At 37.3% G+C, this 27,762-nt stretch overlaps 1 protein-coding gene across 6 annotated transcripts in view; it reads left to right on the top strand.

The window, feature by feature from the left end:
* The first annotated feature begins 1,460 nt into the window (after positions 1-1,460).
* si:dkeyp-72e1.9 (syntaxin-binding protein 4) overlaps positions 1,461-27,762 on the top strand; it is a 57,024-nt gene continuing 30,722 nt past the window's right edge. For 2 of the 6 annotated variants that reach the window (XM_061027248.1, XM_061027243.1), the window contains exons 1-5: positions 1,462-1,629; positions 18,335-18,408; positions 22,210-22,305; positions 25,822-25,891; positions 25,994-26,068. In XM_061027248.1, coding sequence (XP_060883231.1) covers positions 1,487-1,629; positions 18,335-18,408; positions 22,210-22,305; positions 25,822-25,891; positions 25,994-26,068 — 458 coding nt within the window. In that variant the 5' untranslated portion in view covers positions 1,462-1,486. Of the gene's footprint in view, positions 1,630-13,273; positions 13,731-18,334; positions 18,409-22,209; positions 22,306-25,821; positions 25,892-25,993; positions 26,069-27,762 lie in introns of those variants that run through there. The other 4 variants (XM_061027245.1, XM_061027246.1, XM_061027249.1 and 1 more) reach the window with 4 other exon arrangements.

Here is a 27,762-nt window from a genome sequence, read left to right as displayed (position 1 = left end):
CATCGAAATGTTGTCAAACAGATAGGTTAAGGTCGGTCAGCAGGAAAAAACCAACGTGTCCATCAGATTAGAATGTGAGCGTGCCGTTACCCAGCGAGCGCTGTGTGTCTCATTGATTTCGGACACGACGGGGAATGAATGCTGACACATCCACGCTGTCAGCGAAGGCACGCCGCTCAAACTCATCGCGCGTCGCCAGTCGGCGTGCGGGTGTAGTGATTTGTCTGAGACGGAGTTGGCCCTACTCTGTTTCTACTCTTAAACTTGGCGGCAGTGTTGGGGCTGATCACCTATACTACATTTGGATAATATGTCTCTGCTGAAACAGCGGGGGAGAGAGCTAGAGCGTTTCGACGGACTGTCGCTCATCTACTGGTACGTGAAACATGCGTTAAATCTGGCGTTCGCTCTGGGAAAAACTGTAGGCTGCTCAATAAAAAAGTTGATTATGAATCATTTTTTTTAAAACTCGTGAAGCATGATTGACAACATCCAAGACAGCACGGTCCCCCTGATGGATCAGGCATAACACCTGCAAACATAATCAATACTGTTATCTTAATGAAACTTGGTTCTCTTGTTCATCCCAGAATTAAATGCTGAAAGCGGTAAGCGTGGTAATCAAAAAGTATTTTTTAATTTTTTATCACCTTTATCACCTGAAATCAAAGTGGTTTTTGGCATGCAATGTTGGAAAAATAATATTGATGATAGGCCTATAAGATACTATTTTTCGTTTTTGAAAATTGTCTAATATTCAAATGTAATTCCTCCTCACATAATGATTGCGCAGGGTATGTGGCCTATGTGAGTTGGTTCTTTGGCTACAGTTTAATGGAGATGTTGTGCTCTGGTGTTCTTTATCTACTTTGCCCACAACCCATTTTTACAATAAAAAACAGTATTTAGATATTCGTTTAATTAATGGGGAAAAGATTTCAGTAACCAATATCATGCCCTGCAAGTTTAGGCTACATATAAATTCAATATTAATAAAAGGCCCACATATAATAACCTATACAGATTAGAGTATGGATGAAACACTGAACGAATTATGCAGTGACTTCATTATTATTCTTTTAGTCATGGTATCAAAATGGAAAAACATGACACAATGTTAAGAGACAAATAGGAAATACATTTATTTTCATACATTGCAGCAACAGCTATACAAATCAATTGTGCCAGAAAAACAGATAAATGCATTTTCTAAATAAAAAAAGACAAATAAAGATGGAATGTGATCCCATGAGATTGTGGGGCATTTTGAAGAGGTCAAGCTCATTTTGTTCTTGTGCTCTGTCCTGAGGGGGAGAAGCCTGTCAGCTAAATGTAGGTGCTGAGTAGACTGTTAGGGCTGGCTCAGGCTGGTACTGCTGGAGTTGAAGGGAGGTGATATAATACTGCTGGGTGCCCCATAACTGCATAGCACTTGCCTTTTTCCAGCTGCCTCTCCAGCAAACAGACCCATCTCTAAGGTTTCCTCATGATTCTCACCTCAAAGAAGTTACCCGAGCTCTGGGACTACTTTCTGATTTATGTCTCAGGAGCCTTAAACTTTAATCCTGACTGCCACGACGTAGACCTGGGACTATTTCCGCTCAGGATGAATCCCACAATTAAAACAAGGTAGGTGTGGCTCAGGTAGAGTTGAGAGCAGTGGTGTGGATGTATTCTTAATAATCTAAAGAGGAAAATGCTGCTTTTAGAATAGTGGCCAGATTGTCTATATGTTGCATTAGAATGGTTGTGTGGTATGTAGGACTTGACATGATGTCAAGTTCATCATATTTTTAAAACATGAGAAAATCAGTCATGTGAATATTTGACATAAAGGTCCAGTTCTTAAATTTTAAATTACAAATTGCTGTTTTGCAGGAATACCAGAAACGGCTTTACTAAAATTATTCTTCTGATTTTATGTTTAAGCTTTGTATTTCATTTAAATACAAAATCCAGTAAAAAATAAAAAATAAAGCTTGTCTGATTATCTATTTAACAAACTTTATACTCGGTGCGTTGTTTTCATGATCCTAAGTAGAAGACTTGGTTAAATTTATGTTCACTCCAGTTCACTTTCATAAATCTTTAGTAACTTCAGCATTGACAGAAGGTGGTTAAGGCAGGAACCTGAAGGGCATTTCATTTATTTATCTTATCTAATTTTGAATTTATATTTATTTACTATGTAAGAAAAAGCAGTTGAATGATGCATTTAATGTTATCAAGGCAATAAAAACGGCGTAACATTTACACAGTTTGGGGTATGATTTCATGCGTGTGGACTTATTGCATTAATCAGCATTGAACAATCTTCAACTACTATAATTTTTATTACACTTTATCTCAATTTAATGATGTTTAAGCCATAACACCAGAACTTCTACTTTGTCTTATTAATGATGGGCATGTTCTTGGCAAGATCATGATCATTTTTTGATTAAACTAGAAATATTTCATGTTAATAGGAATATGTGGTTGCTTTACTTTTCTCAAAAAAATGTTTGTGTGCATCCTCACAATGACCTATAAGAGAAAATATGAATCAAACAAAGTATAAATTGACCAATAAAAGAATATATGAGTTCAAAATGACCAAAGAGAAAAAACATGCGAGACCAAACTGACCAATAACAGAACACATCATTCTCATAGGTCATTCCTCACTTTAACCAATCAGAGTCAAAACACGGACTAACCAGAGACCAAAATGACAAATCAAAGTTCACACGTGAGTCCACACTGACAAATCAGAGAACACGTGAGTCCAAACTGACCAATCCTTTTGGTTGTTCTGGCAGGCCGTCAACCAACGATCTTGAGGAGCCTAAGAGAGCTAAGCCTATAGCAGCATAACTAAGAGCTGGTCTACATCAGCACCAGCCCTAACTATAAGATTTATCAAAAAGGAAAGTTTTAAGTCTATTCTTAAAAATACAGACTGTGTCTGCCTCCCGGACCCCGGCTGGAAGATGATTCCAGAGGAGAGGAGCCCGATAACTGAAGGCTTTACCCCCCATAGTACATTTAGAGACTGGAGGTACCACTAGCAGGCCTGCACTCCGGGACCTTAATGTTCTCGAAGGGTAGCACTGCACTAGTAGCTCCTTCAGGTAAGATGGTGCCTGGCCATTTAGAGCTTTGTAAGTGAGAAGAAGGATCTTGAATTCTATTCTAGATTTTATAGGGAGCCAGTGCAGAGAAGCCAGGACAGGAGTAATGTGGTCCCATTTCCTGGTTCTGGTCAGTACACGAGCTGCAGCATTCTGGACCAGTTGAAGAGTCTTTAGAGACTTACCAGAGCACCCTGACAAAAGAGAGTTACAATAATCCAGTCTGGAGGTAACAAATGCATGAACTAGTTTTTCTGCATCATTTTGCTACAGGATATTCCTGATCTTAGATATATTACGAAGGTGAAAATAGGCTGTTCTTGAAATTTGCCTGATGTGAGAGCTAAAGGACATATCTTGAAATTTTATTGATTTTATTACCTAAAGTAGCTTTAACTCATTTTGTTTGTAATTTATGTATGTTTTCTCGGCATCATTGTAAATGAGGTTTGCCCTCAATGATCTCTCCCAGAACTTAAATAAAGGTTGATGATGATTTAAGATGCCATATCTTATCCAACAATAAATCTCTGAACCTCTATCTGTCTGTGTAAACAGGCACTGCACTAGTATGATCTAATAATTCTCTGACACGGTCAGATTTGCTGCACCTCAAGACAAAACTTGACTTTTAAACGTGCGTACATAAGCTGAGACCTGACGAAGGATTTGAGCGTATCATCTGTTCACGTCAAGATTGATATGTGCAGAAATTTGCGTGGAAATGACCATACACCCATTTTTCTGTCGTATACGTTTAATAAGTGAGGGCCATTGTGAGCTGGAAGAGGCTTTGCACTCAGATCTAACTGAAGCTAGAAGTTTATTAGCAATACAGAAAATATAGAAATCATGGAATGTGAATATTAAAGCATACAACAATTCTGACAGGTATGTGTTGGTTGTGTTCAATATGAGCCCATTAAAAACTGGGACCAGTGAAGTTGTCACCTAAATGTAATGTGCAGTAAAGTTCTTTGGGAGTAAATGCGAATCCCTCTTATGGGCTTACCTATTGTTTTACCAAACCTGTTTTCCCAAAGCCTTCAATTGTAAGAATACAGAACAAGTTATTACAGTTATTTTTCTTCATGGTTTTTTATGTTATTTCTGAATTCTGTAACATGTGAACCCAGATCCATGGAGCATGAATAACACAATGCAGATGCCAAAATAGATTGGACATGATTTAAAGACGGTGTGACAGATGGTGCACTGCCTTGTGAACACATTTTCCTTTCTTATTCTCCCTCTGTCTCTTTCACTTCAAAATCATATAATGCTGTTGGCACTAAATGCTGGGGCTGGACTGAATCATCATCAGCTATTTATTTTTTATAATGATCAATTTTCAGATTTCAGGCAGTCAGTCTCCCTCACCATTGATGTGATAGAGAGAGATGGCTAATGTAACTTCAGCATTTTCTATTCATTTTCTCTCAAGGGACTTAAAGTTGCCTGTGAATGGATCCCAGTTGGAAAAGCCTGCAGTGTGGATACATATATACAGTATATATATATATATATATATATATATATATATATGAGGTTAGTTAATACACTTTACATATTTGTTGTGAACATGTAATGTAAAAGTGATTTAATAGTCTGAAGACGATAAATAGAAAATGCTAAGTAAAGTCCATATACCATTTATTTTTACTGTTACATTAGAGACATTTCTTGTGTTTTTATTGGTATCATTTTTTAATAAGATGCTATTTGTTGAAATGAAGACATTTCACTCAATACCTAAGATATAGAGTGTTGGCAGACTTCCTTTAAAACACTGGTCAGAATTCACAGTCTATTTATTTGGCTTGGTGTCCTTGACTTGATATTTCTTGTGACACTGGCCAAAGGCTGTGACAGGTGTGACTGGATGCAATTTGACAAGTTATTTACTCAACTCCTGTCCTTTGGAATTCAGGCTTCTGGTGACAGCATACATCACTTTAGTTCTGCTCAAAAACAACATGCTCTTATTAAGTCACCTGGCCTAAGCATCTTTTACCTTTTTTATCATGGGGCACATTGTTGACATTGTGCGGCTGTGGCTCAGTTGGTAGAGTCGTTGTCTCTCAACCGTAAGGTTGAGGGTTTGATCTCCAGCTCCTGCAGCAACATGTCCGCTGTGTCCTTGGGCAAGACACTTAACCCAGAATTGCTCCCGCTGCTTCGTCTGCAGCATTTAAATGCATATGTATGGGATTAGTTACTTCTGATAGTCTCCCTACAAAGCAGCCACTGCCATCAGTGTGTGAATCTGAATGGGTTGGTGTGACATGCGGTGTAAAAGCACTTTGCGTAGTCAGAAGACTAGAAAAGCGCGATATAAGCTCAAGTCAATTTACCATTGTTATGATGTAAGTAGCATGTTGTTCTTCATTATCTCTATCTCTGAAGACCCTCTCAAGCTCTGACATGTTTGATGTGGACCATCACTTGGCAGCAATGTTCAGTTCTTTGCCAGAATGTTTATCCCTAAACCTAACCTGTTTTTTTTTTCATAATAGTGCCATAAAAAGAACCTGAAAATCTGAGAAAGACTAAAGGAATACATTATTTCAAAATGTGCAAATTTAAAGCAATACATTATATAAACAAATTAACTTAAAAATGGAACAAATAAAAAAGGCAATACATCAAATAATTTAAAAAAAAAATGATTCTAGGTGTATGAACAAATCAATCAATTTGTCATTTCATAATAAATGTTATATTAAGACACTTTACAAAAGAGCAGGTAAAAGACCATGCTCTATGTTATATTATTTACAAAGTCCCATATTTAATCCACCATAAGCACAGAACTTAGCAACACCAGACTCATGTTGAACAGCCGTCTGCCAAACTTTGTTTTACCTATAGTTTCCAGTTTCTGGTGGGTTCCTGCACCTTGACTAACAAGGGATTCATACCTAAGACCTCTCTCTCTTTCCAAGGTGTTATCATACCGGACACAGAGTATTTGTTTAATATCCTCTTAGTGCCAACACTTGCTTAGTTATTCTGCATTGATTAGTTATTTTATTATAGATTCATGGGAATCTTGAAATAGCTGAACAGTATAGTAAAAAACATGAGAGTTACCAGAATGTGCGTGGCTGAAAATGGGCTTGACCTCAAACTTTGTCAGCTGTTATTTCTGCAGCAAGATGACCATATTATAGAAATCTGTGATTATGCCAATCCTGGGAATAGGAAGAAAAATAATTTAAACTTGGGTATGGAGCAGTCTGATGTCTCACACAGAGTTATTACTTTACAGACGACAACCATTTTAACTAGGAACATCCTACATTGTAAAGTCCACTTTTATTGTTAATAGTTTATAATAGATCGACACATTTCCTGGAAATTACTTTGTTTGTTTTTAGTTTGTTTTTAAACGTTGCTTTTATTGATTCTAATTTTTTTATTTTTAAAAGGGAAAAAAATCAAACATGTTTCCTATTAAGTAAAATACGTTTGAATGAAAGATGCATTTCACTGTAATACAATTCCCTGTATCCCATTTAAACTTCTTAATTTTCTCTTGCTGTTGCTGTCTATTGCATTTCACAGACTCTTAATAGACTCTGTAAGAAACAGCTCAATTATGCCTAGTCAGTTTGAATCAATGTGCAGTAATGGCTTTTCAAATCACACCCGTATCGATTCCTGCCCAATTTCCTCTGGTGATGAAAGATTTGCTGTGAATGACTACTTTGAGTTTGATTTTCTCTCAATAGATTCTGTTGATCCTAAAGCAGACTGCTGACTGGTTGCACCTCCAGGGAAGTTTGCTATTTGCTGATCTTTCTCTCAGCCTCTTGATGTTCCTCACTTAGCTGAGTGGTCGGTTGTGTCTATATAGGGATGTCCAAGATATCAGAGACTTTTTCTGAATGTAACTTGAGTGGATGTACAAGAGCTGCCTGTGTGAGTCATTGTAATAACATACCTGATGCATTTTATTGGATCAGGCCAAATAAGTGATGGCCTGAAGATTTAGCTTATGAATTTGAATATCCTTTTTTTCTTCTGTTGTATTTCCCCAAAACTCAATCATCAATCCCTTTTAGATGATACAATGTTCTCAAAGTAAAATATTTTAAAGAAGTTTCAGTGATCTGAAGCAGCACTAGCTAATGTCACTGTACCATAAGCCCGTTATAATCAGAGCAGATATTTTGCAAGAATAACCAAAGTATTTTCTTTACTTTACTTCTTTACATTAATAATGAATCAGAATAATAATTCATTTTCTGGATAATATAAAATGTCGATGTTTTTTATTTCCAGATATGGAGATTGGAGAATAAGGGCCCTGTTTAAAGAAAATCTAAAATGCACGGTCTAAAGCCTATGGTTCAAAGTGTATCAGGGTCTGTCTCACTACCCTTTGCTAGTCCAGAAATTCAAAATCTGCTCAGGGCCGAGTGAGACGCATGGCACACAGATGTTGGATTACCCCTGGTTTCCTCTTATGTATATGTATGGAGGCAAGTCAACCGGGAGTCCATTCATTCCTAGTCCCTTGATTATGCACAGGTTTGTTCAGGTGTGACATGATTCATACCATGTGTTAGCTCTCATTCATTCATAAAAGCCAGTTGTGACTTCAAGGCACCTTCTGTAATGTTGTACTTTATATTCTAGTTTTCAACAGCTGCCTGCTGCGACCAAAGACAATGCTAAGAGTGGATCAAGCTAGATGTTATCCAACATTGTAGGAGAGAGTTTTCATCCATTCTGGTTACAATGTTGTTTATTTTCACTTTGTACAACAATTGTACATGTATCTGTATGTGTTGACCTACAAAATGTGTATTTTAAGAAACCTCAATGGAACTCTTAAGAGCTTTGTTTCCCTGTTTATGATTGCTCCTACTCAACTCTTCCTTATCCACTTATGTGGTTGTTCAGAAAGAGGGAGGGTACTTGAAAGTAATATTTCATATCTACTGTTCAGGGCGTGGTTGGGGTCAGACACAATGCCATTTGCCAGCCATAAAAAAAAGTTTTTATTGTAGGCTGATTCATAGAGGCTCTGAAATGGTTGGCCTACAATCTTTAAGCAGATTTTTAATTGGAGGAGCAGTTTAGACTTTAAAGTTGTGGATAAGCCGTATGTATAAATTAATATTCTTATTGTTACTACAATGTTCTTATTTCTCCTGACCTTACTTTGGAGGTTTCTACTTCAAAAGCCAGCATGTTTACAACTTTAAATTAAAAGTTCCTCTTGGAAAACATTAAAACTCAGGAGATTCTCGAAGCTGAACAGCCAACCAGCAGTAGGAATATTTTTTTATTAAGTGTGAAGATTTTTAATTGGTATTGCAGAGGAAAGAGAGCCTTTGATATTTTTTCTTTGAATATTGTTTCTTTTTTTACAGGCGGTTGAAGAGATCTCAAGTTCACAGAAAAGTACATGAATAGATTTTTTGATATCGACATGGTCATTATAGTTGAATATGCAACCAATACATGTCTTGCGGATACAGAAGAATGTGAGCAATTGTTAGTAGTTTACAATATAGAGACTCACCATGTGATGCTATAACGCCTCAAATATATTGGCGGCATTACACCCCTCATCAGGGAGCGTTGAAATGCAACTTCATGTAAAGCTTTGGTTTGTGGCTGAGATCAATAAGACAGCCACAGTGAGTTCTTAAAAAATACAAAGAACACAATTCAAACACTTCCTGAGGGTGTACAATGCTTTCTCATCCTTGGAAGAGACTCGGGTACTGTGCCAGCATTACAACAGTTTGATGGACTGTGAAGAATTGTTTTGCTCTTAGAGTACATGAATTAAAAAAACAACAACTAAATAAACAACCTGTGGATTTTAAGGAGAAACACTTCATTTTAACATAACTTTGCTTCCTTAGTAGAGAATTTCATGGGGACAAATCCTCATGATGCCCCTGAAACCAAGATAGTGGATCTAGGTAAACTGTTCATTGAACCTGCAGCTTCTGCATCTGTCTGTAGAGGGCAGCCTTGTACCTTTTAACTAGAAACTAGTGACAGTGATGCTTGAGTTTTTTCTTTTCTTGTCTTGCACACACGGCCACACACACAAACATATGCGCGTGCGCACACACGCAAACATGCACACACACACACACACACACACACACACACAGACCATCATGATCACACGGGATTTTGTGTGTGAGCTTGTATCTCTGTGATTGGGTTTGGGCCTGTTTGAATTTTCAGTGTGGATTGGTTAATCCCATAATCTGATAATGACCCACTGTGCAGATTTAGTGATTAAAGTTCTGAGGCAAATGGTTGTTGCCATGGCTGCAATGGAGAGGAAGGAGAGAGTAAATCTCTGTGACGAGATTGTGTGTGTTTTTATGTGTGTCCTTGTGTGGGAGTGTAGGCAGGGAATCATACACACATTATTTCACAGACAAGTGCTTTACTGTGATCTCCTTATACTCAGATAACTGTTAATTATAATTTGTTCCAACACATGATAAAAATCTCATCACAAAGATTTGAAGGTTACTTTAACTGTCAGTCCGTCATTGTCAACTTCATTTTTTGGTAACTTTAAGACACAACTTGATGCATTTCAAAGAACTGTCTCATGCAGAAGTTGTAACAATAAGCAGTAAAAATGTCAGTAGACATTTTTATGGAATTTGATGAAATCATGGTCTTTCCCTATTTATATTGGTGCACTATTTAAAATAGTTTTACTGTCCTGTACTGGATTGAAATTGCATACATACTGTTTCACTGATTCACTAACAGTAGCATCTGCTACATCTATCTAAAAAAATATATATCAGTTAAAGACCCTGGCATGATATGGCCAAAATTTAATTGCTTGACCTTACAGTAATGTTGTGTGAATATAAGTTGTGTAAACAGGCAGCAGCCTCCATTTGTTTTGGTACCATTCAGTCCCTTCAGCATCACAAAGATGCTTTTAAAGGACTAGTAATCTTTTCTAGGTATTAGTGTTTTTAAAACTGCAGGATTTGATCTTACGTAATGATGTGGCTGATCAAAATAAACAATAGTTATCCAAATAAAAGAGAAATGGGTAACCCACCTGCTAGAGCTATACATTTATAGCAGAGTCACAGTGACAGGCTTTAGTCTGTAATACACTTATGCCAGCCATTCCTCTCCTTACATTGGGAAAAATGCATAAGCAATGTGCATGAAAAACCATGTAAGATGAGCCACCTCTTTCAATTTTACAAAAATTATATTTGGGCAATATCACATAACAGGGAGGGATATTGTATCAATAATCTTCCAGACAGTGCCTATTGCCTATAGGACTGAATAACAACAGCTATGCAGTACAGCTGATATTCAGTACAGCATCACAAGTTTGAGTGCTGTATTGTTTCTATACAAAAGTTCTACTAGCAGCAAATACTGTTGTCATAGCAAAGTAATAATCAACAACAAATGATTATGTGCTTCACTCACTTGTTCCAAATCTTCAATGAAACTGGACTGTGGCAAGCCACCCAAACTTTCTTCTGCATTCTTGCTACTTTGTTGTTTCTATGGTTATCACGGACCAGTTACTTTGTTTTACAAACATGTATTGCCTCTGTTTTATTTGTCATTTAACCAGTACAATTCTCTGTTGTATGATTCTGAGGTTGGTCAGTTAATCATGACAAACACTGTCAACTGCAAACACAGTGAAGTTGTGCTCTATACCAGCACTCATCGAATGCCTCTTGTCCATCCAGATTGCTTGGTTAGAACTAACGTCTGATAATACAATTTGTTAGTACAAAAATATGCATTGTGTGCATTGTACAGTCATGGCTTTCTGCTATTTAACAATGTTACACACAATACCTTTTTGGTAACATTGTGAATCCTAAAAAAAATCCAAATAGACGTTGTATTTTTTTCACCATAAAGTCTTTCTCAATTACACGTCTGCTCTTTTATCTCTCCCTCAGCTATCTTGCAAGGTAAACTCATAATTGTCATAATAATTAAAAAAACAAACATTTAAAATTAAAGATTTAAGTTAAAAAAAATTACTTTGATGACTAATGACTTTGCTCATTCTCATTTCTCAGTCTTAACACAACAATTGTAAAATGTATTTGTGTTAGGTGTAACCTAATCTGAGAGGGCTGGAGATGAGAGGCCTGACCTGAGTCCCACAGCAAAATCCACTGTTGATTACATAAGAACAGATCCATATATTTACTCATATTAACAATCTTTATTCTTAATAACCAAACCCAAATTTTCATTTGCCCTGAACAACAACTACTGTTCCCACAAATAACAGATCAGCTAAACACAGACAGCACAAAAAAAATATAGCATTACCAAAGTGATACACAACATAGTGAACTTTCCATTTTCTTTCAGTTTATATGGGCACTCATTCAGGGCAGATACAGTTAGAGTTTTGTGTATCCATGTCCATTATAGAAAACTGTGCTCATTGGAGAAAAGCGCCTAAATTGTAGTAGCTGGAACACTTTGACCCAGTGACACCACATTAATACTCTGCCAAATTAACCCAATAATGACCAAACTGGGTCAATAGTTAGTCTTATTCAGTGGTGTGCTAAATGAAAAACACATTCCATTTTGATTGACTCAAGTGACTTATTGAAAATGATCAGCTCTATTGAACTAGTAGCCGTCTTATAAAGATCTATATTTAGACATTGTATGGATTATCCCTTTGCCATAAGATTATCTTCTCCTTATGATTTGTCACTCTCAGTATCTCTCTTTGTGGTGCAGTACAATATGCAGAGCAGATGATACAACAAGAATCACATGGATATCCCATAATAACAGAAAAATGTTCCGAAGGTTAAAAGTGCCACTAAGTTTTGCAAGGTATGTTTTTAACTGTTGAACAGTAGTTTAAGTTAAATGTAGACTAGCCTACTTGCAGATATGTATTGAGCCTGATTACAAGGTGTTATGGACATATGCAGAGCTGAAGAGGTGTTCTGAGAATATTTTCACATATTTTCACCTTAGCAGTAAATTTGTTGGTAACAGGTTTGTGGAGTGCATGGACGTATGAATGCATTTACAGATGTTGAATGTAAGCTCAAATTGGCTAAAACTGTGTTTACATAAAAGTTGCGTACTGCTTATATCGTGTGTCAAATTCAGTAACTCTGAAAACTACAAAGCTGTGTATTCGTCTTTCACACAAATAATTAAAACATTTGGCAGACTTGATTGTGTTTAAAGCATTTGATCAAGCAGTTTTTTTGGATACTCATATAGCACATAAGGGCTGTGGTTACACTTGAATATTTCTGTTCACACCTGACATTTTGAAACAAGGTTTTCCAGTTATAAAAGACATTTTCAATCAGATTTTAGAGGATGCTTAATTTGCTTGTCAGTTTTTGATTTTAGTGGATGCTTAATGTTTTGTCTGTATTTTTTGGCCCTGTGGTTGTTGTTTCCTCACTACAAAGTGCTCTGTTAGCAGCTGTTAGATGTAATAATTGTAAATTGAAGGCTATTTGGCTATTTGGACCCCCCCCCCCCCCCCCCACACACACACACACACACACACACACACACACATACACACATACTGTATACTCACAAATTATTGCAACAAACCTGTCAACTGCAATGAGCCTGTCCATGGTAATACATTTTGTATCTTTGTGTCTCTTTGTGTCTTTCTCCAGGTGGAAGAGTTTTTATTTTATTTGGCTAGATCTCCAATCCAAACCAATCATAAAACTAGTAAACTGAGCCAAATTTAGTGTATTAAAAGTAATTATCACCATTAATCTTGTGGCCTATCCTTTTTAACAAAATAACTTGTTCATTTATTTTCCAAAAATAAGGAGTGATGATAAGACAGGATGCCCAGAGGGCTTGAATTAAAAATGACAATGCCAAGGGATGTCAACACACAAAGGAAAAACACATGTTTCTAAATGGAAAGCATGTAAGGGGCTGTTTGAATTGTATTTGGTTGTAGTTGCGCATAATACACATCATTTATTTATAACTGTTTTTTTTACTGTGAAAACATTTTTAATATTGGAAATATAGAAAATTAAAGCTTAATGAACATAAAAATGCATAGAAACACTTACTAGGAAGAATTTGTTTTTAAGCTTGTAAAATAATTCAAACAATTTTCAAAACCCTCAAATAGTCAAAAGTTAAATCATGAATAAGAATATTCTTCTAAAATGGATGGGCTTTGGTGAGGATATCGCTTCCTGCTCATGCAACTTTAGCACCTTTCAAGCTACAAGTACTTTCTCTGTTACCCAACAGACGGAGGAAGCGGACATATCTCTAAACAAGTGTGATAAACTAGAAGAGCTTTGCCAAAATAATTCCCCCGTTAGGGCTGTCTGTGGCATTTTTTATTTTATTTCGGCGACTTTAGTTATGTAAGAGATTAATTCTGTGGGTTAAGGTGGAATGTTTGGCACTGACAGTTAACTGGAATTAGAGGCTGGCTGTATTGACAGACCACCTTGAGGTTGCATGCTGAGGGCTGGGGTTTTCCGACCGACCGACCTACCGCCCGTCGAACTGGAGAAGCGGACTTCATGTCAAAATGCCAACCTTTTCGGTGATGTATAAAGGAGCTGTCATCATCAGCAGGTAAACAAAAGGAAAACTACGGGGGATGTCTGGTGGGGTTGATGGTTGTTGAAGCACTGGCTGACGCTATTCTATGCTCACGTCAAGAAGTGTGCAGTGTATCGTTTCGTAGCGGTACTCCTAAGTGATGGGTTCGGCTGTTTCCAGAACAAGTGCAGGTTTCATAGAGGTAACTGGAGAAGGAATAAAAACATCGCTTAGTTGATGTGAGGCGTGTGCGGTGCTCCAGCGCTAAGCGGTGAATTCTTTCATTCTTTAAAACAGAAAACGTGCCGTATTTAATATTTTTTGTAGCCTAAATGATGAGCAATGTTTCGAAATAGGTTATTAAATGTGGAGTTTCAGAGATACTAGAACATACTCGATAACAACACAGGCTGTAGAAAGGACGACATAAAAAGAGCTGGGGAGCGCTTTATTTTTCTCGTGTTGTTTTGGCTTGACAGAACAGACCTGTCACCATCTGTCATGCGTCACGCGCACTGAGGCGACGGTATTTGTTTGCCGAAGCGATCATGGCTATGCATTGAGGGTTACGTGTGATTTAAAATGTTTATTGAGATCATGCTGATCCTTAAATGTAGCATACTTGAAGAATTTGTTTCTATACACACACACAAAAAATCCGGATATGCTCCATATGAAATCATATCAGAAATCAGGTCAACTGTAAGCTTCTTCGTGGTCTGCTATGCATAGAGCTCTTCTGTTTATTTTATGCAGCCAAAGGAGTGAAACATTGTTTTTCTTTCATTAACTCCCTCCTACTGCAATTTCTTTCACATTTAGGTTCCATTCTTCATTTTGATCTTGAACCTATCTAGTCTTAACGTATTTCAGATCACTTATTGTGACTAAATTATTTTAATTATTTATACATTAGGGAAAATAGGCCTACTGAAATGTTTCTTTAGTTTTGGTCTTCAAAATAAAAGCTGTACCTAGCCTAATTAATGACTCATTATTAACAAATTAACAAGTAACAATCAAAAAACAAATATTCCATGTAAAAGGAGAAAATGCAGTTTGGTCATAGCGTAATCTGTATGAGTTGGAACCAAATAATGTATGGCTGTTGCTGATAAAACTGAACGAAAGGATACATTGATTGTCTTTATATCGCTTTTGTATTCCTAACGATATAATTACATCATCAATAGTAACTCTTGTTATGCTTTTGAACCACAACCACCAAGGCAAACACAACAACAACCTGGCAGACTCATGATTTAAGCTAACATGGTAAGTTGATGATCAACATTTACCATTGAATTATGTGAACAAATTACAATATTTTTAGGTCATTACATTATTTTTAAAATAATTTCACATTTTACAAAATTTTGAGTCAAATGAGGCTCTGCAGTAACAATATGACACATTTCAAAAACAGTGGAGGGATCTCTTCTGATCAAATGTAGAAGTCATGTAGCAGTGTAGAAAATAAAAAAAGGTACACCCTGAGCATGTAAGCATTTAGCAATGCTTCAGACTATAGGCACTTGTTGGTCACTCACACTTCTTGGATCAATTGATTGGTCACATCATGCCTGTCAGGTGGTTGATTCAATTAGGAAATTATTTAAGGAAGACACAAAACTGTTTTTGTCATTCACAGTAGTTAATTGTTTCACTTTTCCAGAAAAAGGAACTTGTTACAGATAAAAAATAAAAAATAAACGACAAGGAAAAAGGAACAGTAGAAAAGTTTAATGTTTTATGTCATGAAGTGGATATTACTTTTGACTCGACAATTGAGTTGTCTGGGAATTTGACAGTGAAATGAGACAAAGATGCAGAAGTGTCGTTTGTTTTTATCACTGTGACTACAGGGAGACATTGTGGAGGCTTATCCATGGTGTGCCTTAAGGGACAAAATAACATGCGATTAAAATAAATGAATGCATTCATTTCAGACCTTAATAAATGGTGATTAACTACTTAATGCTGACAGCCCTACTTAGAACATTTCATCAATCAATCAATCAATCAATCAATCAATCAATCAATTTGTATTTGTATAGTGTCAACTCATAACAAGTGTTATCTCGAGACACTTTACAAGAAGCAGGTAAAATACCTTACTCTTTGTCTGTTAACATTACAAAAGAGCAGGTAAAAAGACCTTACTCATTGTTATGTTACAAAAAGCAGGTAAAAGACCTTACTCATTGCTATGTTACAAAGATCCGGCCTATCCATCATGAGCACTTTAGCAAAGCAGCAAAAGTTACAGTGGTAAGAAAAAAATGTATATTCATGTATTGTCAGTCTGAGCAAATCAATATTCTACTTTAGTAATGTTACTGGGATTGGGAATGAGAAAAATTGGAGACAGAATGGGCAGTTCTTGTCAAAATGTAATCACAATTATTTCTGCCCAACTTATGAACTTGACTGTAGACCATGTGAGCACTGACCAAGATGCGTTTTATTCTCACCATATGTACGCATAAGAGTAAAATCCTTTAGGTCATATGGGATAGTGAGTAAGTGAACATGTGTGTGTGTGTTTCTGTCAGACAGCACCTAATCTTGAATAATATTGGAGTAGTTGGCCAAATAAACAACCTACACGTACTTAATGACATTTTTTTAATGTATATTCACCAACAGCTTGCAAAGTCCTGCTCAGTACAGCAATACAATATATTCATCTTTATTAAAACATATTTTTTCCAGATCCTGTCAAACAAAAAACATAGCCATCTGCCTTCTGGAACTTGTCGGCCTCAAAGTTGTCAAAAAAAAAAAGAATTACTCTTAAGAAAAAGTAACACTTGGAACATGAATTCAATAAGAACCTTCTTCCATTGAAGAAGTAATCTCAGAACTCACTTTCACACACAATCACTAAATGACCCACTGGCAACGTCTCTCTCTCCTGCGCTTTAGGCTGCAGCCCTTGATTGGTAAGCTGCAGCAGATGAGTTTATTAACTTCACAGAGGCTGAGGAGCAGCACCGGAGAGCAAAGGAGAAAGAGAGAGAGATCTTGGCAAGGGGTGTGGAAGATGAGTGGAATGGGTCAATGCTAGACACCCATCCTCAGAGGACTTGAGTATTACCTTAAACTATATGACAGGTACAACAACAATAAGATAAAACATTTTTTCTCTGTGCTGTTTTTATGTGGCTTAATGATACAAATTAGCTTTAATTAGTAACATTCTTAAGATATATTAATTTGGTCTAGCATCCAAAGGTGTCTATTTGCAACTCTCAGCAAGTGATGGCAGCTGGTTTCAACCAAACAGCCAGAAAGACTTAGGCTTCTGTCAGAATGCATGCTAAAGTGTAGATAACCAATATACAGCAGAAACATTGAATCTGATCTTTTGAATGATTTGGGCCACTCTCATATGTGGACCCACATCAGATATTAGCCTTTTAATTACAATTGGCTATTAGCGTGATCATATGCCATTCATGAGACATGAAAAAAATTAAGTTGGATGCATGCTCTCCAATTCCACCCTGGTGCTGACTGATGATCTTAAGTGCAAATAGTAGCCCAGGGTTTGCATACCTCTGGCAAGATCTGTACAAGTTGATAATTAGTGTCTTCCTCACTTATGTAAGGTGGACAATTAAAAAGCTATTCTAAATGTTGCATTTATCATTATGCACTTATAGTACCCTATTTTTTTGTAGTTAGTACACAAGAAATAAACTATAAATCCATGGCCAAGGCTCTTTCTTGCTAGGGGTAGAGTTGGTTGTCTTTCAATAAGAGGCTTAGTGGTCCCCTCACAATATTTTTTTTTTTTTCTGGAGAGTCTCTCCAACAACTTTAATTTAAATGTATTTGATGCATGAGCAGCTCTTCCATTACACTTTGCACATTGCATGTTGGGAACATGGGCATGTTTTAAAGTAGCATGATGGCTGTTGAGCCCCATTTGCAGTCTGAACACTCTGACGATTTAACATCTAGTTAGAATGTTGGTATGTAATCTGTCTTTAGTTTACATCTGTCTTGAACAAACATGAAAGAATGACATATGGGCAGCTGTGGTTCAGTAGTGGGGCGTCTCTCAACCAGAAGGTCAGAGGTTCCATCCTAAGGTCATGCAGACACATGTCCAAGTGTCCTTGGGCAAGACACTGTACTCCAAGTTAGTTCTGCAGTTGTGTCAGCGTCATTTAAATGTGAAGGAATGGATTAATTAATACTGATGGACACTTTACATAGCAGCGTAACATTGCTATCACTGTTAATGTGGTGTGAATGGGTAGTGTGACCTGCTGTGTGAAAAGCGCGTTGAGTAGTCAGACTCAAAGACTAGCAAAGTGCTATACAAGCTCAAGTCAATTTACCAATTACATCCAGCCTCTGACGATTTCAGTAAGAAGAGCTGTGCCTTAAAAAGTGGAAGGCCTTATTGAGAAACTCCCTGTGAAAGACAGAGGCTCTATATTCTTCCCTGATTTACATGTTTCTTTCTATAATTCTGTGTATCTTTCAAAAGACTGATGATTAAATGACAGGACAAGTAAAACGGTTCAAAAGCTTTCAAAGTAAAATATTTAAAGTAACACATTTTTTCTCTATTCTGTCTCTCCCTCCATCCCTTCTCCATCCTCTTGATTGCTCTATCTCAGGACGCTAATGGGTCCATATGGAGTTGACCGAGCTGTTCATTCCATTGAGTTTACAGACTGTGAGAATGGCCTGGGTGAGTTGTCTTTTTCTTTTAGCTAAATGAATACAAGATGTTTTCTTCTGGCAAAGATTGAAGGGATTATTTGTATTATATTTGTTATCATTATATCATACCAAAGGTATATTACCATAGCTGAAAGGATTTAAATCCTAACTTGAACAGGCCGTCTCTGCAGAGTATTTATGCTTGTCTGTTTGCCTGGGTGTGGAAGTAGGTCATGTTGCAAAGCCCTAACCCACTTAACTCGGCTGGGTTAAGAATACAGGGAGCTGCTGTTGTTATTATCTGAACTTCACTTCCACACAACACTAGTGGGGTTTGTGCGTACATAAGGACAAACAACTGATAAACATAAACACAATACAATCCCTAAAATATTCTGTTAAGTACAGGTGCTTTACACAATTGATAATACATTTATAAATCTATATAATCTAAATCTAATCTAAACTAAACTGTAGCTCATTGCAAATGTGTCAAGGAAGTTTAAAAAATATTTTTTATTTTATTATATTTGTTTTGGTAATCTGTACATAATCCAACGGCCGTCATTCTACTTCTCCTATAATGAATCTACATTTAAATACGCTTTTTAAGTGTGTTTGCCAGCCAAACAGAACTGCAAAATGAAGATATAGCCCACATCACAGTTTTCTTTTCATAGTTTCCTATGATATATAAAGTTCCCATTAAAAAGGTTGTTTTATAAAAAATTTAAATTCTTCCTTCCTTAAAATAGACCAGTATATATTGCATGGCAGCTCACTCTGTCAATGCAAGGCACATGTTAAGCACTTAGTGTAGCAGTAATAAATAAATGCAGTCAGTCAGTGGCACAGGCAGGATTATATTTCCACACAAGAACCACTCCAGCACATGCAGGACACCTTTATCTTCTATGTTTCAACAAGCGCTTATGTGAACATAGTCACTGTGCGAGCAGACAGAGAGAGAGAGAGAGAGAGAGAAAAAAGAGAGAGAGAGTCATCACACTAAACGCTACCTATACAACACCAAAACTCAAATTAATCACATGTAGCCAGACAACTGGCCTTAAAAACAACTGCCAGCTAAATGTTGGGAGCACTGTATGTATTATACAGTCTACCATAAAAGCTATTCTAGAGAAAAATTGAGTAAAAGTCAGTATTGAGCTTAAATCTAGCCTGCAACCAACATATTTAGTTTGACAGAGTCTGATCCCCTTTTTCACTCATCAGCCGAAATAAAGCTGACGTCATCTGGAGGAGCATATTGTGGATGTTTGCTGCTGTGTTGGGAAAGCACCGGACTTTCTCATGGACTAGCTGGCTTCTGTTGTACCACAAATGCTAGCGGTACTAACATAAGCACACTTTAAGTGGAGGGAACACTAAAGGCATGTGCAAGCGTGTGTTTCGTGTACAGTACTTAAAGCAGCATACAGGTGACAAGCAAAGCTGCTTATTGTCGTTCACTATGATTATGTGCAAGTGTACAAACTGTTCCAATGCATAAAGTCTAAAGACAGGTGTCTGTGTATATCTGCTGACAGTAAGTCAGAGAAATGTCTTCTTTTCACACTGTATAGCACACACTCCTGCAGCCCATATGCTAAAGAAAACCCCATGCTGTTCTCTATGTTAATGCAGCTGATTAAACATGAAATACCTCATCATGTGTTTCACAGCAGGTTTTCTTTGATGTTACAAATGGCACTGTGTTATCCAAGATAAATGTTTAATCAGAATTTTATGATTTTTTTTTTCTCAAAGTGTTAAGTGTAAGAGCATTTAATTGCAAACAGGCCCTTGCAGAAATAATATTTTTGGGAGAAAGATGTCAGGCTGAACATGAGGGAGACACATGCCTTTTATATTCACTCTTACTGCTCATGCATGATGTTTTTTTCATCTGATGAGATGCCATGGGAGGAGAGTGCCATGAGGATGAACAAAAGAACAAGACTGTTTCCTCAGAGAAGTGCAAGAAGGAAGGGAGGACTGAGATAGGGAATTTTATAACCCTATTCTTCCAACAGGCGATAATTAACATGCACCACTTTTCTTCAGCCTAGATCAGTGTAACCATTTTGTCTTTGTGTTGGCAGCCTGAAGCTGAAGAAGCTCTGGTCTAATTATTAGAATTCAGCTAGGCCATTTCAGTTTTATCACTTTAAGTTCAGTGATGGAACACTTGTGTGTCAGGGACTATCAGTACGTAGAGGCTGTGCTCAGTTTTTTCGATATGCTTCACTAACTGTAAGGAAGATGTGGTTTCATTGCGGTGTGTCATTGAACTAGCTTGGTCCAAGTCTGCTTTGAGGCCGCTGACTGCAATGATGTTGCCCTTAATTCCCTCTAATTTGACAGCAAACAATAAAATAGCATCTTCCTTTGAATGACCTTACCCTCACTTCCATAAGGTCACAATATTTAAAACCCCATCTGCGCCAAGCTATTATTAGCTTGGCGTTAGCATTAATATTAATAATATTATAATAATATTATTATTAGCATAATAATAATATTATTATTACCATTTATGCATTGCAATTTGCATGTGTTCCTTTATGAGTTCACCAACCCTGAAGTGTAAAAGTAACAATAACAACATTTCTAGTAACTTCTCACACATGAAAGGGACAAAGGAATACTTGCTTGCTCAAACAGTAGCATTTGGTGGCTTCCCAACCTGTTTTAATGATAGTTCTAACTAACCATCTTTTTAAAGGTTTATTTTTTGGGGGTCTTTTCATGCCTTTATTTAGAGATTGGACTGTAGAGTCGGACAGGGAGAGAGAGAGTTGGGACAGACATGCAGGAAAGGAGCCACAGGTTGGATTTGAGCCTACGCCACCTGCTTGGAGGACTTCAGTCTCCGCACACTAACCACTAGGCTACCTGCACCCAGAGAAAGGAAACTTTGATGACAAGTTACACTTGTGTATCATCCTATACACTACTGCATTGAACTTAATTAAGCTTGATCGCTGTTGTGTGTTTTTCTTATTGATGCTGCTCTCTCTTGCTTTATATGGTCTTCGATCAACTGGATAATGTAGAACATTTTGAATAATTGCTCTTCATTGCTTCTCTTCAGCTTTCAACTGAATCAGAACTTAAAATGTTTCGCTCGAGGCAGACACTCAATGACAGATTTTTAAAGAATATATTCATCAGCACCTAGTCCCATTAACAGCTGTGGCCACACAAACGAACTGTTAACGATGTGCTGCGTATTGCTTACTTTTAGTGGCTACACCTGCAGCACTTAATGGTGTTGTGTGAGGCACAGGCAGCTCAAGACATTTATCTGGTGCAATTTCCTTTAAAAAAATGTAACCCCAAAATGTTTCACAGAAAGAAAACATATAGCAATGTAATTTTTTTTGCCAATATGATTTAGCCCTCTTTACATGATGTCCTAACTTTAACTGGTTTGCTCAAGGAGTGTCACATCACAGCTTGTGCTTGTGTTGTTTACAAATAATTTCCAGTGTCATTATGCAGGCAGAAGTTTGTTTGTTGGTAATCTGCTAGTGTGCCTCTAACTGACCCAGTTTTAGTAAGGTTTTTTTGAGGAACAATCTTATCCTGCTGTGTTTGAACAATCAAACAAATCAATCACAGTGAAGCTTCGCCATAGATATTTAAAATATATTTTAAAAAGGCCTTTTGGCACACCAGCAGTTTCAGGCTTTTTAATATATTATAAGCATTTATAAGGGAATGGAATGAATGTCTATTGTTGTTGAATTCAATCAGAATGAAAAAAGGGTGCATGTACAGTAATTGCAGCTACTAATCTGTTCATATCTTTTTATTCCAACAGGAATTAAAGTGATTGGTGGAGTAAAGGAGTTAACTGGAGAGGAGTTTGGAGTTTACGTCAAACGAATTTTACCAGGTGGCCTTGCTTCAAGTGATGGTAAGAAACTTCTTTATCTTTTGAAAATAAGTGTATAGGCTGACGGCTGTGGCTCAGTTGGTAGAGTTGGTCGTCCCTTAACTGGAAGGTCGGGGGATCGATCCTCCAGCTCCTGTAGCCACATGTCCGATGTGTTGATAAGACACATAACCCCAAGTTGCTGAGTGTGTATGAATCGGATTAGTTACTTCTGATTGTCACTTTACTCAGCAGCCTCTACCATCAGTGTATGAATGAGCAGGTGTGACATGCGGTGTAAAAGCACTTTGAGTAGTCAGAAGACTAGAAAAGCGTTAAACAAGCTTAAGTCCTTCTAACTACTACATAAAGGGGGCAGAAGTGGCCTAAATCTTGAGTTTGTTTTTTTCAAGATTTTGTGCAGTTAAAATGACATTTTAATGAATTATAATGTCTGTCTGAATTTATTGATCTTCCTTGCTGATTACTAAATGCACAGTAGTTCGTTACAACTAAATTTGGTTCCTTATAGACAAAAACAGTGAGTTCCATATATGTTATTCACTTGACAGTATTAGCTGCCATGGTTATGAATTGGTGCTATACAATTCAAGACTGATTGATTGAGATGGAAAACCAGTTTGTAGTCCTTTTGTTGCGGTTTTTAAAGGGTTTAAGTGGATCCAAAAATTGAGTCTGGGAAACAGGGAAAATGGATAAAAATATATATATATTTTATTATAGAGGCAGCAAGAGGAACTGGTAGGCTTAAGGCTGTAGAGACTCTGTTGGTAGTGAGGCTGGTGGAGACTGGTAAGACTTGAGGGAGAGGCTCCATAGTAGGGGAAAGGAAGGTGAGAGTGCTGGGAAGCTTGAGGCTCCAGTGATAATGAATCAAGGGAATGAGGCTTACAGTGAGAGGCTGGGTGGTGAAGCGCTGGAGCTCATCTGCAGGAGGCACTGGAAATAACGAGAAGACATAGAGAATTAGTCACAGGAAAAAAACTGAAAAGATGCACACAAAAGCACAGATATGTTTTTACCAGTAGGTTACACAGTAGAAAAGTGGGCCCTCATACTACTGAGAAGGTGCAAACAATAGCTGCGTAGACGATGAGAACCAGGGTGTAAATGCAGCAGCAGGTAATCAATGATGAGGATTGGGTGTGTGTGCAGAAAGCTCCAGCGCCCCGGAAGCCATGTCCTCCTACACCAAGACCACACCAAAGGTGCACCAGGAAAAAATGCCCAGAAAAAAAGGCCAAAAATGTTCAATCTCTACACCTGTAGTGCATAAGACAAATGCAATTTGACTGTCTAGTGTCTTAAAAAGGCTTGGGAATCTTTAGTTGACATGCCCCACATGTCTGTCTTAAGAGAAGATATTGAGATTTGTGTGAAGGAAAAGTTAAGGAGGACAACTGATGAGAGGCTTAGCTACTGAAATATATATAATATATGTGTACTGGTGGCCTCTGAAGTGACAGAACAGGGGTTTTTTTTATGTCTTTTGAGTTGAAAACATGAATATAACACACCACAGTAGTGTTGTGGTCCACTCTCTCTAAGGCCATTAATGAGAAATACAGGCCACAAATTTCAGGTCAATCCAAATGATGCAACTCTATGGTAGTGATCTTTCAGTCTTCACTTCTTTTTGCTGTTCTTCTAAGCAGAATCCAGTGACATCCAAAGAAACATCCAAAGAAAACAGTCACCAGTAAATGCAGGGTCACCCAACAACTTATTATAAAAGAGAAAGCTTGCTTGTATTTCAAAAGACCACATTCTGGTCAACTGGTCATCTGTAAGTGTTTCAGGAACATAGTAGTCCCATAAGACAGTTAACTTTTAGAGACTCCAACTTTTAAAATATCAATTCAGCGCCCCTCCTGAAAACCCGAGCTTGTGATGCCTGATGGCTAAATGCTCTGCTCCACTATCATTCTCTAGAGCAGTTAACAATTTATGAAGACCCTTGGCCTTTTTGTACATGTCATCATCCCCAGTCTCTCCATGTTTCTAAACTATTTTCAGCTACACTGTCAAATAAAGGCAAAGGCCTAAAGGTATTGACTGTGTCAATGCTTTTTGCTCAGTGTTTTGTCTATTGATGCATTATCAGACAATGCTTCTCAGAAATTGAGGCCCAATCAAGCTAACTTCAATGTCTATAGCTCTTCCAGGTTTCAAGTCCCTTAGGCATATTTAAATGTCAGCTAACTGAATGGCTTTGTCTGGCTTAATGTGTAGTTATTACTTGTTATCACTATCATCTGCATGACAATAAAAGTTGATGGAGTTTCTTGTTTCTATATGGCTATAGAAACAATCAGAGCGGAGAGTGCAAAAGAGTTAATAGTTTGACTTCAGGTAGCCCACTCATCATTCAATGAATCCTTATTGTTCACACTAAAGAACATGTAATACCTACCATGAAATGTCTTTTTTCATCAATGATGACCCCAGGGTCAGAGGAAGTTAAAGTGTGTGTGCTGCTCATTCTCGGACAAAAAATCCAAGCCCATCACTGAATGCCTTTTCTGCCAGGCTACTGACAGTGCTGTCAGCTGAAGAGTCAGTCACAGTGGATAGAAGCATAGCGGGTTGGACTGTTACCACCTGGTTCACAACTGGAGTGGCTGAATTGAGCAGCCAAACTGGAGTCACAATTTTTGTATTTTATGGTTTCGGTTAATTCCATAAAATTTGCAGCTGCCATAGTGTTTCACTCTGGTCATCACCATATGCCAATTTGATAGACATCTCCTAACTCTATGCCATGAATGACTTTGGCAGTGCATGGGGATTCGTTACTAACATGTACAAACTGAGATCGATTTAACAAATAGGACTTCAGACAGCTTAGTGAGGTTCCTGTAATGCCAATTAAATGTTCAGATCTTTGTAATAGGATGTTAGGGCTATGGCCATTGAATGCAGCACAAGATAAGTTCAGAAACCAAGGGGAAAACAGTTTTTATTGGATCTTTAGGAAGGGTAAGTGTTCCAATGTTTCCCCTACCATTATATTAGGGGGGCAGCCCTCCATGCATCTAAGCTATCCATGACTGTCTATTGTGGTGGATGGATATACAGTCAAGGAATATAATGCTAACAACGTGTATTGCTGCTATACTTGAAGAAGAACTGGACAATGATACAATTGTTTTCCTTAAACTTTGTATTTGAATACCTTTTGTTAAGTTTGGTGAATTCCCAATGTTGTTTATGTTTTAAAATATTTGTGATTTTGTATGAATTAGCCTGCTACCTTGGTCAGGGGGTAGAACAGCATACCTTATTTATCCGATAGTTATAGATTTTGTTTTGGAAGCTGTGTTATATGTTTTGAATGAAATGTGTTTGTCCTGGAATAAAACCTTCCCAAAACTTTAATCTGAAAGAAAAAATTGTTTATCTTGACATACAGAAAGTGTATCACTTTTGTCCAATTGTCTTCCAATGTGCCTAATATAGTTTAAAATACGTTCTTATAGTGTTGTATAGTAGCTGATACCTTAAGGATAACTAGACCTTTTCTTTGAACTCTTACAGGAAACCTCATGCCAGGGGACCAAATATTGGAGGTCAATGGAGACAGTTTGGTTGGAGTCACAAGTGAAAGGTAGAACATTCCTACTACTCATGTCTTTCATTTACCTACAAGATTTACACCGGTTATGCATTCAAAATGATTATTGATTTGTGTCGTGTGTTTGTTCTTCAGAGCCGTGGACGTCCTGAGAGCAGCCTCAGCAACAAATCATATGCGCCTTCTCATAGCCAGAGATGAGGAAGCAAAGTAAGAGAATATTCTGTATAAAAGTTTATTTGGGATGTGAATTCTCCAGACATAAAAAAACATTATTTGCTATCCAGGCTCAGCTAATCCATTTTACGTCTGAGTGACTTTGTGAGAGCAGCATTTGAATTGGATCAACCTGATTTGTTTTGAAATGCTGTAAATGGGACTAAATGTCATCATATCGTATAGAGCTTTTGTTTTCAGGGGGAAATAATGAACCATAATGAATTACAAACATATCTGTATTTGTCTTTTAAACACTCAGACCTGTCGTGTAACCAATATCAAATGAATGAAAAAAAAAACATTATAATTTTTGGTCACATTTTATGCAGATCATCATCTTAAAAAAGTTTGGATAACTGGATCAGGGTGATCAAATCCAATCTAGCTTTGGAGCCAGTACCAAAGTTAGAGCTATTAAACCATCCTGGTTGAAAAAAAGATGGGATTTTTCAAACCTGAATCAATTCAGAAATATTTTTTTTAAACAACTGTTCAATGTTTGAAAATTACACAGATTCTCAAAAGCTGTTCTTTTTAACTTACTTGCTAGCACAAAAATTATAAAGCATCAAATTACATGATAAAGAAATGATTGATGTTAGCACTAAATAACTAGGCAACAATCAATAAAAAAAAAAAAAAATTGGGATACAACACATGTACACTAGAAATGATTTTGTGACCAAGGCCTTAACAGTGGCAGAGCATGTTGTGTTTTAGTATTCAAGAGGTCAAACTGTTCCAAGCAACACTTGTAGTATGAAGATCAACTTAATTGATCTTTATTAACTAATAAGACAGATGCATCCAGTTTGGGAGGTTGTGCCACAAAATCACTCTCTGCTTCATCAATGTTTTAGTTTTCAACAGGTGTCTACTTTTACTGGAACCAGTTATGTTGAATAAAGGTCACTGCCAGCTGCCAACATCATAACCCTCAGTTTTCCATCAAACGTAATCCCAGTAGCACAATCTTTAATTGTCAGTTGACAAAGTTAGAAGTGGATTTGCATAATTAAACTGGCAGGACCATCTCATTGGAACATGTAAGCCAGTAAAAGAAATCCTAAGTGAAGAGACTTTGACGCAGACTGGATTAACGTCTGTAACGTCTGTTTGAGAGGATATGAGTCAAAATGTTAGAAGTTATAATGTTTTACTAAATACATGCGTACATGGTGTGATTTGTGAAAGAATAGTCAGGTTAGTGTACTTTGGCCAGGTATTAAAAAAAAAAAACGTATATTTACCTCCTTCATGGTTTAATAGAGGCAGTGTTGTCAGTGGTCGGGAAGCATGGATGCACCCCTCCACAGTATTGGAATGAGAGCAGACAGAGAGAGAGGAGCTTAACCTAGGGAAGGGCTCCTGACGAGATGAGTCGTGTTAATCTCTGCTCTCTGCTTTAGCTGTGCAGCCAAGATCAGAGGAGGTGGATGGCAGGAAGAGGAGGGGGATTATGCCTGTCTGTTTGTGTCTCACATCAAACAGACTCCCTCCTTTCTTAAAACCAAGTCAAAACAAGTACATGCTTACTAACTGGTAAGAGCCTAGAAAAACAGTCCAGACTAAATCACTTCATAAAACCATTTTGTCATTTGCAACTTATTATTTAAGCACATTCCCTAACCAACAAAGGTAAAAAAAATAATTTAGGGAAAACTGGTGTTTAGAATACTCATTTA

Source organism: Labrus mixtus, chromosome 20 (genome assembly GCF_963584025.1).
Source record: "Labrus mixtus chromosome 20, fLabMix1.1, whole genome shotgun sequence".
Taxonomy (NCBI): domain Eukaryota; kingdom Metazoa; phylum Chordata; class Actinopteri; order Labriformes; family Labridae; genus Labrus; species Labrus mixtus.
The sequence above is the reverse complement of the archived record's forward strand: the minus strand, read 5'-3'. Positions and strand labels throughout refer to the sequence as shown.